General features: G+C 49.7%; 1 protein-coding gene across 9 annotated transcripts in view; it reads right to left on the minus strand.

The window, feature by feature from the left end:
- EIF4G3 (eukaryotic translation initiation factor 4 gamma 3) overlaps positions 1-12,406 on the minus strand; it is a 150,847-nt gene that overhangs the window by 101,595 nt on the left and 36,846 nt on the right. For 8 of the 9 annotated variants that reach the window (XR_010616238.1, XM_065696197.1, XM_065696191.1 and 5 more), the window contains exon 2: positions 5,470-5,545. Coding sequence is in view for 7 of the 9 variants with exons in the window: in XM_065696197.1 (XP_065552269.1) it covers positions 5,470-5,545 (76 nt within the window). In the remaining 2 variants the exon portion in view is untranslated. Of the gene's footprint in view, positions 1-5,469; positions 5,546-10,701; positions 10,721-12,406 lie in introns of those variants that run through there. The other variant, XM_065696194.1, reaches the window with a different exon arrangement.

The following is a 12,406-nucleotide window of genomic DNA, read 5'->3' on the forward strand; positions in this document are numbered from 1 at the left end:
CAGTTAGGATGGGGAGAAGAAAGTGAAGGCAACACAAAACACGAGGATATCACCATAAAGAGCTCCATCAGGAGGCTGCGAGTGTTCGCATCACCAAGATGCATCGCCTCTTGTAGAGAAAAACAGGTTACTTGCAGTAGCTGTGGTACTTCAAACACTGCCAGTTTTACCTCCCTACAAGTGCACACAGTATTCCAGCAAAGGCCAGAGCTACCCAAAACCCTCCAATCTCCAACAGCATCAAGTCCACACCAATGCCTGACAAGAGGGTCAGGGGCACTAATAATATCCAGGTTGGTGTGAGTGTTCAACAGTGCTCTTCAGAAATTAAAAAAGGCAAATAACCTATGCTGGAGGTTAATGGGAAACTCCAAGGAATGCTGCTCTGAACCGGGTATGGAATCTGGAAGCCAAACTGAAAGGAAAGCTGCGCAGCACCATGAATGATGCTCCACAAGATACCCTGGTGCAGTGTAGCAGACAAGTAGCAGAATGGCTTTAAATGGCTTTTACTAGTAAGGGGAATGGCTTAAACCTGCCCGAGGGGAGACTGAGCTGAGCTCTTAGGCAGAAGCTCTTCCCTGTGAGGGTGCTGAGGCGCTGGCACAGGGTGCCCAGAGAAGCTGTGGCTGCCCCATCCCTGGCAGTGCTCAAGGCCAGGTTGGACACAGGGGCTTGGAGCAAGCTGCTCCAGTGGAAGGGGTCCCTGCCCATGGCAGGGGTTGAAGCTGGATGAGCTTTAAGGTCCCTTCCAACACAGACCTCTCTGGGATTCTATGGTACAACACCACATTGCCATTAACAGTTCATCACTAAGAACTGCTCTTTGCCTAAACAAAGCCCCCTTCAAGAAGGCCTCAGACCTGGATGTAACCCATTCCCTACCAGCATTCAATGAGTTCACTTGTGCTGGCGCACACAGCTTCAGAGCAGCACTGAGGACATGTGCATCCCTTGCATACTCTGCAGCCTCCACCGCAGCCAGGCAGGGGCACCAGTTGGCCTCCTGACCCAGATCCTTCCTTGAAGCACAGGGTGGCTGGAGCTAATCCTCCCTAATCTCTTTTCTACAGGATTCTCTTCACTGTAGGAAGATCCCTTTAAAGGACATAAAGACGAATCACAGTACCTCTGCTGGGTTTGAAACTATCACGAGGCACCAAGGCGCAGCATCCTGCTGCAGCAAAGCAACCCAATGGACACCCAAAGAAGGGAATGATGGAGTCAACCTTAGTCACTGACAATCTGGGGCAAGTGGGGTCTTCAACACCTCACCTTCCCATCACCTTCTTTACTACTGAGTTGGGCAACCTGACAGGAGGTGGTGTCTGCTCCAAAGGGACACAGTGAGACAAGAGTTAACACCGTGCGTTAACACAGAGTTAGACATGCTATAGAAACTCTGCTCAAGACTGCACCCAACCAACCTGCAAGCACTTCTCTCCAAACAGGCACCTCACACTGCACTCAATCCTAATCCAGGAGTCAACGCTGTCCCTTAGCTCTTAGAAGTTCACCCCAAAGTATTTCTGGTCCAAGCTGCAGCACTTGAGATCACAACATTACCACCACAGTTATGAACCTCCACCATCATCTGCCCGAAAGGTGTGAGGAGTGGATGTGTGTTACACAGGCGTTGCTTATATCCGATTCCCAGCTCACACCTCGTGCTGATGTTGAAGAGCACATCTGCTTCTGAGCATTCATTCCTCCACAGTCACTTCAGGTTCAGCAGAAACCAGCCCCCTTGGCCCGTGGTATCTGAGGTCACCTTTGGTGCAGTTCCCTTTGTGTCAGGAGTCAAGGTCTTTCCCTCTAACTCCAAGGCAAAAAGTTCTTTGCATTTATTTCTCTGAAATATTTAACAAGAGAACCCAAATTTCATTCTCATTCCCTGTTCCAGACTCCACAGGTTTGGGATCTGACAGCAGATGTACAAGCAACTGCCTTAAGGTCCTGCAGTATGAAGAATTAGGGAACACCACTCAAGCAGCTGCTCTACAGGACCAAACCCAAATCTTCACTGCCCGTGGCAGGGGCTGGAACTGGATGAGCTTCAAGGTCCCTTCTAACACAAACCATTCCATGATTCTATGCCCAAACACAGCTCTTATGATACAGCATTCTCCACTGCTGATGAGGGGAACTGATCGCAAGCACAGCTCATTGTAACAGTTCTTTCCAACTGAGATTTGCTTTAAAATACTTCTAATGGGTTTATTTATTATAAAATAGACTCAAAGTACCAGATATCAGCATTTTCTACAGTATTCTACATAAAATGAATGAAGATGACAGACACCAAGGTTCAGTGGATTTGGTTTTAACACCAGCATGGTTTCATTGACAAAGAGGTTCTACGAAGTTTTGGGAGGAATTCTGAGCACCTCCAAATGCTCAAACCTAATTTCACCTGACAAACCACACTGTGCCTCTTCCTCACCTCCCATCTCTGACCAACAGGGGAACGTGTTCCCCTGCTTTTGTTTCGGGGGAGATTACCGGGGCTCACAGTGAAAGCCACATGATTTTCCATTCCCATTTTTGGCAAGCAGCATGTCATTCTGGAAAAAAAAAGAGCTCAGGAATGTGCAACTGATGTCCTGATAACACACGTGGAAAGGCATGGAAAAGATAACCAAGTTACTTTTCATCTTTACCTCACTAAAAATAGTGGTTTCAGCTGTGGGCTGCCCATGACCCCCAAACAGGGGAAGGATGTGGAGCTGTTGGAGTGAGGCCTTGGAGATGCTGTGAGGGCTGGAGCAGCTCTGCTCTGGAGCCAGGCTGAGAGAGCTGGGCTGGGGCAGCCTGGACAAGAGAAGGCTCCTGAAGGGGAGACCTGAGAGCAGCTCCAGTGCCTGAAGGGGCTGCAGGAAACCTGGAGAGGGGCTTGGGACAAGGGCCTGTAGGGACAGGCCAAGGGGAATGGCTTGAACCTGCCCGAGGGGAGACTGAGGTGAGCTCTTAGGCAGAAGCTCTTCCCTGTGAGGGTGCTGAGGCGCTGGCACAGGGTGCCCAGAGAAGCTGTGGCTGCCCCATCCCTGGCAGTGCTCAAGGCCAGGTTGGACACAGGGGCTTGGAGCAAGCTGCTCCAGTGGAAGGGGTCCCTGCCCACGGCAGCGGTTGGAGCTGGATGAGCTTTAAGGTCCCTTCCAACCCAAACCAGTCTGTGACTGTGACACCTGAAACGATTCATCCTCCCACCCCCCACACACTACAACCTCCAGGGAAACCACCACAGCAGCTCAGAGTCACCATAAGGTGGTACGAGACCTCAGACCAGCCGTCCTCCACTGAACACGTGCTTGAAAACTGCCCCGTGCAGGAGCCGGCACAGGATGACCGAGCAGTGCAGGGTGGCAGTGGAAGAACAGTGCCGGGTGCTGCCGATGGTGCTCTGCCATACCCGTGATGGTGCGAGTTTTGTGATGTCTAGACAAACTACATGTAAAAATCAGACACCAAACACAACCCCTTCATTGCAAACCCAGAACTGAAGCACACAACGTTGTTCCTCGTGGAATAAAGCAGAGACCTGCGATGAATGAATTTGTCAAGGACCTCCATCACGTGCCTCCTCCACCCGAATTCATCTGAGCAAGGACTTACTCTACATCTGCCATCTGCCAAAGGCTTCAAATAGAAGCTCAGAAGGAACCGAGCTGAGAGATTTCTCTCCTTTCTCTAAACCATGAAATTTTCTTTCAGACTTGTGTTTTCTTCAAGCCCAGAACTGAGCTACTCCAGCCCTGGCTTCTATTCCGGTCCCACATCAAGGAGTGGTATTTTTCCACACTCAAACCCTATTTTAGGTCATTCTTCACAGTTACTTTTATATTTTACATTCATTTAAATTTTCACAGTCATATTTTCCCCACAGCACCTGAATTACATCTTTGGAGGAAAGAATTGATAAAAAAGAACCTTCTTCTTCCCCCCCAAAGCAATTCAGATGTATTTAAAGTGGGGTTTAAGTGTTTTATGGGGTATATAAAGGATAAATGGAATTATTTATTGTAACTGTTTGTACATTTGTGTTCCTTCAGGTTTGCTTTTTTGCATACATACATATGCATATCCACGCAGACGTACGCAGCATGGTACTGAGGACAGAGGGAGCAAAAAAACCACCCCAAAAACCAGTCCGCATCTTGAGCCCAGCAATCCAACTGCTGTCAAAGCCACAAAGCTCAAACTGTTAAACCCTCATCAGTGTGGCACCCCAACCTTTCCCACTCACCTGGATGGAAACCTGCTGCCTCCTGCCCATCACAGCACCCATGCTTAAGCCTGAGGCTTGCTGCTCCTACTATCCAACTATCTTCCTGCTCTTGGTATCCAACTATCACCCAAGTCTCTGCCTTTCTTGGACCCAGGGGCCCTGGATAGCACATTGGCACTTAATCCTGCGCAAAGCCCGGCTCTGCATCCCATGCCAGCAGTGTCTGTGGTGGAAAAGGGGATCACAAAGCTCTTCCGTACAACCCAAAAAAGGAAGGGGCTGAAGATGCTCCAGACCCAGACTCCACACACAGAGGAGATGGAGCTGATAACCCCGCCGCCAGCTATTCATGCAAAGAGGGGGAAGGAGAAAACCTCATACAGCAGCTTATGTTTTTCTATAAGCAGCTTATGTCACTGCATAAAATGCAGCTAATTTCTCCCATCTACAGCTTTTCTTCCTGTTTTCCCAATAATTAAAAAGAGCAGCTTAAAAGCGGGGTTTTGCCATTAAAAATATTTGTGCTATCCCACCAGAAAAGCAAAATATTCCTTTCCCAGGGCTGTGCTGATTTAGCAAAGCTCATAAATAACACTGGGCTTCCAGCTACTGCCATGGAAAAAAAAAGAAAGGAATAAAAAGAAACCAGGATCAAACATTCACAAATAAACTTCACCACGTTTCTCAGCTAAATTCCTTCAAGAGTTACAAACACATAGGACAGGGAGCCGAAAGCTCCTATCCCAAATATCCAACCTACAATCAAAACATCTTTTCCTCTGGGTAATGGAATGTTTCACCTGAAAAACCAATCTTCCTTGATTACTTTTCCGATAAGAAGCCCTTAGAAACGTGCAGGACTAAAGCACAACAAGGCAGTCTTTGAGATGCAGGAGGCAAGAAATGGGCAGAGCCAACAGCCTGAAATCAACCAGGAACATTCCCACTCAGGTGAAACTCTGTTAGGAAACCCCATGCTAAATAAAACTACAGACACCCAACCAAAAAAGGATTGGATACGGAAGCCCCCAGGCTTTCTTCTTTTCCTACTTACATGCGACAAAAAGGGTCTTCATCCAGCATCACTTATTTCAGGAGGCAAAAAACAATGTTGTGGGGTTTTCTTAATTGTAAATTGTGATTTACAAATGTTAACTGCAACAGTTTAATGGTGTTGGGCTTGAAAGGAATCTCCCATTTCCTTACGCCTGGAGAACAGGCTCCTGGCACCAGCAGATACTCACAGTGCTGTACACAGCGGAGACGGTCGGAGTGAAGATCCGGTCCTCGAGGGGCTGCTGCACAGGACCCCGGGGAATCCTGCAACACACCACGTTAAGGAAAGACACGTCCCAGCGAGGGTTGGGTGCTGGGTGACCATCAGCTCCCACGTTCAGGCAGACAGACACACACACACACATCCCCGGGGCACTCACATCCAACCAAGCGGCTAGGATCCATCCAGGTTTCCCAAAGGAGGAGCACAGTGAGGATCAGATGTCAAACACAGAAACTGGAAGCAAACAGATTGCTGAGCAATCTACAAAACCTTGGTCCTGTCGAGAGACTCCCCCACCTCTATTTTTGTGAAGAGTAAGGGAAAAAAACCACCCCGAGCCCACGAGCCCTCTGCATGCAGCCAGACAAACCCGCTGGTCAGCAGAGCTCTGCCGGACAATGGCAGAGCCCGTTCTGCAAAGCAGGCAGGAATCGGGCTGGGATTGTTTCCGTGTTTGCCTCTCTGCAACCAGCGACTCCTTCCCGCAGCCTCCCACCAGCAGCGCTGCTCAAAGGGGCTGCCACCGAGAGGTGAAGCTCTGAAGAGCTGCTGCCAGGTTATTTAAAGGCAAATTGCAGTTTCTTTCTGAAACTGGAAAGGTATTGCGGGAACACAGAGGGGAAATGGAGTGGGTGAAGACTTTATGCCAGAAACAAACAAGCCAGAATGCGTTTTACTTGTGGAGTAACACAAGAAGATGCAGGTATTTAAAAGGAAAAAGCCTCCTGACTTAGCTAACACCTTGTGGCCTTAGGCCCAGCATATCCCTACGCAACACCCAATGCCTGCTGTCACACAGAAGCCATGCCTAGCTGAGACGTTTTCCACTCAACATCATATTCAGACTTCACCTTCTGTTTCCACTTCGTATGTCAAAGCCTCTTGGAAAATGAGAGGAGCCCAACTGAGAGACCTCATAGCAGCCTTCCAGTACCTAAAGGGGGGCTATAAGGATGCTGGAGAGGGACTCTTGATTAGGGACTGCAGTGATAGGACAAGGGGTAACGGGTTCAAACTTAAACAGGGGAAGTTTAGACTGCATATAAGGAGGAAGTTCTTTACTGTAAGGGTGCTGAGGCACTGGAATGGGTTGCCCAGGGAGGTTGTGAGTGCTCCATCCCTGGCAGTGTTCAAGGCCAGGTTGGACAGAGCCTTGTGTGGGATGGTTTAGTGTGAGGTGTCCCTGCCCATGGCAGGGGGGTTGGAACTGGGTGATCTTAAGGTCCTTTCCAACCCTAACTATTCTATGGTTCTATGATTCTATGAATTGATTGATTTTCTCACACACAAGCCAGCAATGCAGACCTCACACGTGAATGTGATTGTGGATACTACCGATACGGCATTTGGTTGGCAGCAGAACTCCCCCCGTGTGCTGGCCTTAAGGGGAGACCTTAGAGCAGCTCCAGTGCCTAAAGGGGCTACAAGAAACCTGGAGAGGGGCTTTGGACACAGGGCTGTGGGCAGCGGGCTGGAACTGGATGAGCTTTAAGGTCCCTTCCAACCCAAACCGCTCTGTGATTCTGTGATGGCTCTATGACGATCATGAAAACACTTCTTGGTGTTTGTCCTAGTGGGGAAAAAAAATAGCTGTAAATTGAATTCTGAACTTGGGAGATTAGCTTGAGTCTTCCAAAAGTCCTCGCTCTGCCCCACATGTTTGATCTCCAAACAAATGCTGCTGCCCAAACCTTTGCAGGGACCAACATCTCAGTGGCAGGAGAGGCCCCACCAGCCCTGGTAAGCGTCACAGCAACCCCAGCTCCACAACCTGACCTGCTCCCTGCCTTAATGGAACTTCAAGGTTGAAGCAAGGCATGTTCAGACATGAGCTGCTCTGCATCTGCTGCCTGCCCGCAGCACGGCCCAGCTGGATCTCCTCCTCCTGGACCAGTATGATGCAGAGCAGAAACTCATTGACAATACCCCACTGTTTTGATCCCAAACATATCACTATAAGGTCTGCCTTCTCCCAGTAGTATGGGAAATTGTCCTAAAACCTTCCCATTTGGTTTTATATTCAAGGTTTGAAGCCAGACACGATAAAATCCTGTATGATAGGATTATGCAAGGAAAAGACACCACTGACCTTTACAACACCTCTGCACCTAAGTGATGTCCCTGCTGAAGCCTGGCAGGTGTAGAACACAACACCTACAACCAGCCCCAATGGAGAGAACCAAGATGAGGATCCAACACTGTTACCAGGACGGTGCTCACTCATCTTCCATCCCTTTTTCCCTTCTAACTGAGTGCCAGAATTGCTCTGCAGGCTCTAAGGCTCATCTTTGATTTGCAGACTCGTGCACAAGTGGTGTTGTTTGATCAAATGAAGAGGTTTTTAACAACAACATTAGCTGCAAAATCCTGACTCAAGCAAAAGAACAGGCAGATTCGCCACAGACTTCAGCAGGGCTGAGATGCTGCTCCCAGCCTGCATCCTGAGGGTCTTCCATCCATTCCTGACTTTCGGAAAAGCTAAAATTTGGGAGAGGAGGGTTAGAAACACACTGCAAGACAGAGCAAACCCTCCACATTCTGTGCATGCCACGGCTGCAGCACCAACCCTCACCCCACATCCACCAGCTGGTGCAGATGGGTAGGACACAGGCCCCGGGTCAAGCTGCCACCCTTCCCTCAGAGCTGAGGCTTCCCATCTGGAGGCGGTTCTGACAATCAACTGGGGCAACCTCTGCTTCAAAAGGGATCACCCCGAGTTTGGAAAACGGCTTCATCCTCGAGAAGGTTGGGATTTATTTTCCTATTTTAGAACTTATATAAGCCAGGAGGAAATAATCTTCTTTGGGCAGAGCAACCTCTCTTTTTGCATCCAGGAAGAGCCGCCTGAAGGAAGGCGTTTCGATGGACTTGCAGAGTTTGGGGTTGCTGTTTAAGATCACTTCTAGGAAGGGAAGATTGTCATCAGATTAGAAGGAAACCATTTAAGTCCTTTTTTGTCAAAGGACTTAACCTGGATGTGAAAATGATAGGGACAAAACCGCCTTAAACTACACACAGAGCCACAGGATCAGAGAATGGTTCTGCCCAAGGAGCCCAGCCTGGGGCAACGGCTGCTCCAGAAGCACAAGTGCATCAGCAGGCTCTCACTTAGGAGGCTCTTTCACCTAGAGCTGGGTTAAGAGTGACAGCACAGAGCCCACCGTGGGACATGAACGGGTCACAGCAGGCAGGTGGGAAGTGGAACCTCACCCAGCAGCAGCATCACCTCTGTGCCCATAGCAAAGTGCGCCCCGGGGCACTCAGCACCTTTCACCACACTGAGATCTCATTGCCACCGGGAGCTGCACGACTCGAGGTGCAGCACGAACCGCCCTCCCGCTGCCCCCATCACACACAGGAGGTAAAGGATAACACTTCAAGGGGTAAAGGGTAACCCAGCCTGGCTCTCTTGCAGCATTTAATGAACCACAGCGTGAAGAAAACGAGGATATGCTGAATAATTCAGGCAGCTCTTTCATGTTACTATTCCGGCATGCTTAGATCCAATTCCAGAGGAGCCTGTGCCCTCCTCCTCCCCGCTATATCCCTGCCACCCACGTCACCATCTTCAGCTGCACGGATCCAACTATTTGTGCAGCCATGCTCCGAAACGATCCAGGAGGGTGGGAAGGGAGGGTGAGGGGATGGAAAAGCAAAGCTGAATCCAAGCCTCACAGCGTTGTCAGAGCTCCTTCCATTACCGAAGCGAGAACAGATGAGGAAGGCGACGAAGTCGAAGAGCAGGAGCGAGGGGAACCTCTTAAATCACAGCGCAGGGGAACTACAGCCCCTGCTCCTCACGCCTGTGTCAGCTGAACGACTCCTTCCTCCATCAGCATCATGCCAAAAACCAGGAGAAGGACACAGGCAGCGGGCAGCACTAACTGGATTCTCTTCATTGCTGTTCAGGGCTCATTAACTCATGAAATATATATATTTAAAAGCCCACGTAAGCGAGGTGCTTGTGGCAGGCTAATAAAAGCAGCACAGCTGCAATGGGAGTTCCACCCTGTCCCCATCTGCCTGCAGCAGGGATTACAAGCTGGGGAATTTCAGGAGCTATAAAGACCCAGTGGGAGAAGGCAAGGCAAAGATAGAAACCAAACAGGATCCCTCCGGAAACCAGAAGTGTCCCTACAAGGAGGGGGGGATGGTTTAGTTGGACAGCCACAGCCATGCTCCAAGAGGAAGCATCCGCAATTCCTCTATAAAGTGATTAAGGAACAAACCCGGAGCAGAGCTCAGAGCTGCCCATCAGATGGAGTGGTCAGAGGCACTGCCAGAGGCAGAGTTAAATACAAGCCAGGAGGAATTTCCTGCAGAAGCCTCCTCCTTGTATCCCATTTTCTCTGCTTGCTCTAATCACAAAACTGAAATGCTGCACGGTTTCTGTGTGCTTTTACTGCAATGAACAGCCTGGAACATGCAGTAAACCCAGCTCTTACAGCACGGATCTGCACAGGTCTTTCAGCTCTGCTCCTGCTCCCACAATTGGAGGGGGATACAGAACACACTATTCCCATTTCCTTCCAAAATGGATTCATTTTCCTCCGCACCTAAGCTCATTTCCAGCAACCAGCAACCATTTTATCCCCAGCATGCACTGATGGCCTCTTCCTTCACTTCCAGCTGACAGGAACAAGTAAGCCCCTTCTCACATGAATAAACAGATCTGCGGGTACCCAGGGGCACGCAGGCAAATGCCTCACACACAAACATTCCAGAAGTAATGATTTCCCTCCCTGCACAGACCCAGTCTCCCACCAGCCATCCCTGGGGTTGCATAATCCCTGTGCATGTCCCTGCCTGTCCTGAAACTGAGTGTTAAAGGACTGAAAACACCCCAAGATCAAACCATCACGCGAGACGGCACAAGGGCATGAAGCCACGTCCAATTCAAGCCCTTCCTTTGGCTTTTTGGTGCTAGGAATTCTTCAGAGGTGTTTGATGGCAGAGAGCTGTTCAAAGAGCCTGGTTCCCCCTCTGCAGCCTCGTCTCTATGTAACACGCAATTACAGTGCAGGAGGTGAACACCCGGGCGGCAGAAGCACCGAATTTAGCAGGCTGGGAACCACAAGGGCTCGCTTGAAAGCTTAAAGGGAAAAGCTCCGGCAGCCGCCACTGAAACTTCCCCAGCACCACCCCAGCATCCGCAGCTCCCCGGGCAAAGCCTTTTGTCTGGAATGCTGCATCCTACCTGGCTGCGGGCCCCCGGGAGCTTGGCTACTGAGCGGGCTCAGGGTCTTCTCCTCTCATCCAAGCCTGAGCAGCCGGGGATGGCTCCTGAGCTCGTGCCTCTCGCAAGCGGAGCTCTCGCAGTGCGCCTGTGCTCTTAAAGAGGTAGTGCCATGGGGTCTGAGCAGCACCTTGCTGGGGTTTGGACACTGCAGCAATAAGCCCTCTGCTTCCCTGGGCTTGGTGCTGTGCACACAGCGGAGAAGGGATGGGAGGCAGCACCAGGCTCCTCTTAGCAAGTTTAGATGGGATAAAAATCAAAGCAGGCTTACAAAAGCAAGCACAAAGATAAACTCACCCACAGCGCGCTGCGTTTCAGAAACCTGCACTGCAATGTGTAAAAAGCTGGGAAAGCTTCACTATTCCCTATTGGAAGGAGAATTAAATCGCAGCATGAACACCTCAGCCAGGAATTTTGCAGGTTGGCTCCCTCGCCCCACCACCAGCGTGCTCAGCAAGTACTTCACAGATCAATTTTCACCTCAAAACACATTCCTCTCTTGACAGGGCAGGTTTCAGGAGCCAGGGGAGGAGCTGGGAAAGCAAACTACAGCCTTCAAATAAGATACCCAAACCCCACCAAGTGACATGTCACAAGGGGATAAAACACACACGCAAGATGAAAACGGTGCCATCCGCTCTCTCCACGCTGAAAGACTGCAACCAAGCAGGGAAACCCCAAATGGTACACAACAAACAACTCCAGCTTAGGAAAAGGCAGGATTCATGTTGCCTGTGAGTCCAGAAGTCAATCCCATGTGTACACCAAGCCCTTCATTACCAAGGCACATGCTGGTTTTCCCTGATGTCCCTGGTGTCTCCACTTTTCCAACTGTCTTACAGGACTCTAGCACCTGATACCCTTCATAGCGAAGCAGCTCTTGTTAACAAGAGATGAGATAAAGTTAGTATTACAAAAATCAAGACCAATGGAATTCAAGGACTTTGAAAAACATTTAAAGGCTTAAGAACCACCGTAAGATGCCAACCTGCTGCTCCTACCCTGCCCACACCCAACAGCATATCCCAGCCCCAGCATGGAGCATCTCCAATCCTTGCTCAGATCTCATCCCATTTTAAGTGGGTTTGGTTCTGTTTGTTCTAGGTTGTTTGGGCTTTTTTGCTAGTGGATTCCTGACAAGGGGCCACGGAACCTCACAGGAACGAGCTGACCTGCTGTACTGAAACACTGGGTTTATCTCAGCGTTCTTAGACGGATGCAACTGGTCTTGCGCAATGCGATGTCAAAATAAAGCCTGATTCAGAGCTGTGACTGTATCACAGGTCAAAACTGAATGGGGGGTTCTTGGTTCAGTGGTTGGTGTTTACTGTTATTACAGCAGGGAAGAAATAAACACAACTTCTTGTCGGAGAACTCAGGGTAAAAGTTGAGAGCTGCAGGTGAAGAATTCCTTAACAGACCATGTCAGGTCCACGCAACGCTGAAGTCTGGTACTAAGGGCAGGTTTCTGGATAGAAAAGTGCTAAAAATAAAGGAACACAATAAAAGCTGCCTGTAAAGGAGCAAAACTGGGGGTTCTGGTTTAGAAGTGCCAAGCTGTGGAGCAGAGCAGCTCAGCATCATGCCTCTCTTCCTGTAAACAGATGCAAACCAAGATTCACCCCCTCCTATCATGACTTATATCTAGCAGGACCTTATGGCAAAT

This window comes from Lathamus discolor, chromosome 16 (genome assembly GCF_037157495.1).
Source record: "Lathamus discolor isolate bLatDis1 chromosome 16, bLatDis1.hap1, whole genome shotgun sequence".
Lineage (NCBI taxonomy): Eukaryota > Metazoa > Chordata > Aves > Psittaciformes > Psittacidae > Lathamus > Lathamus discolor.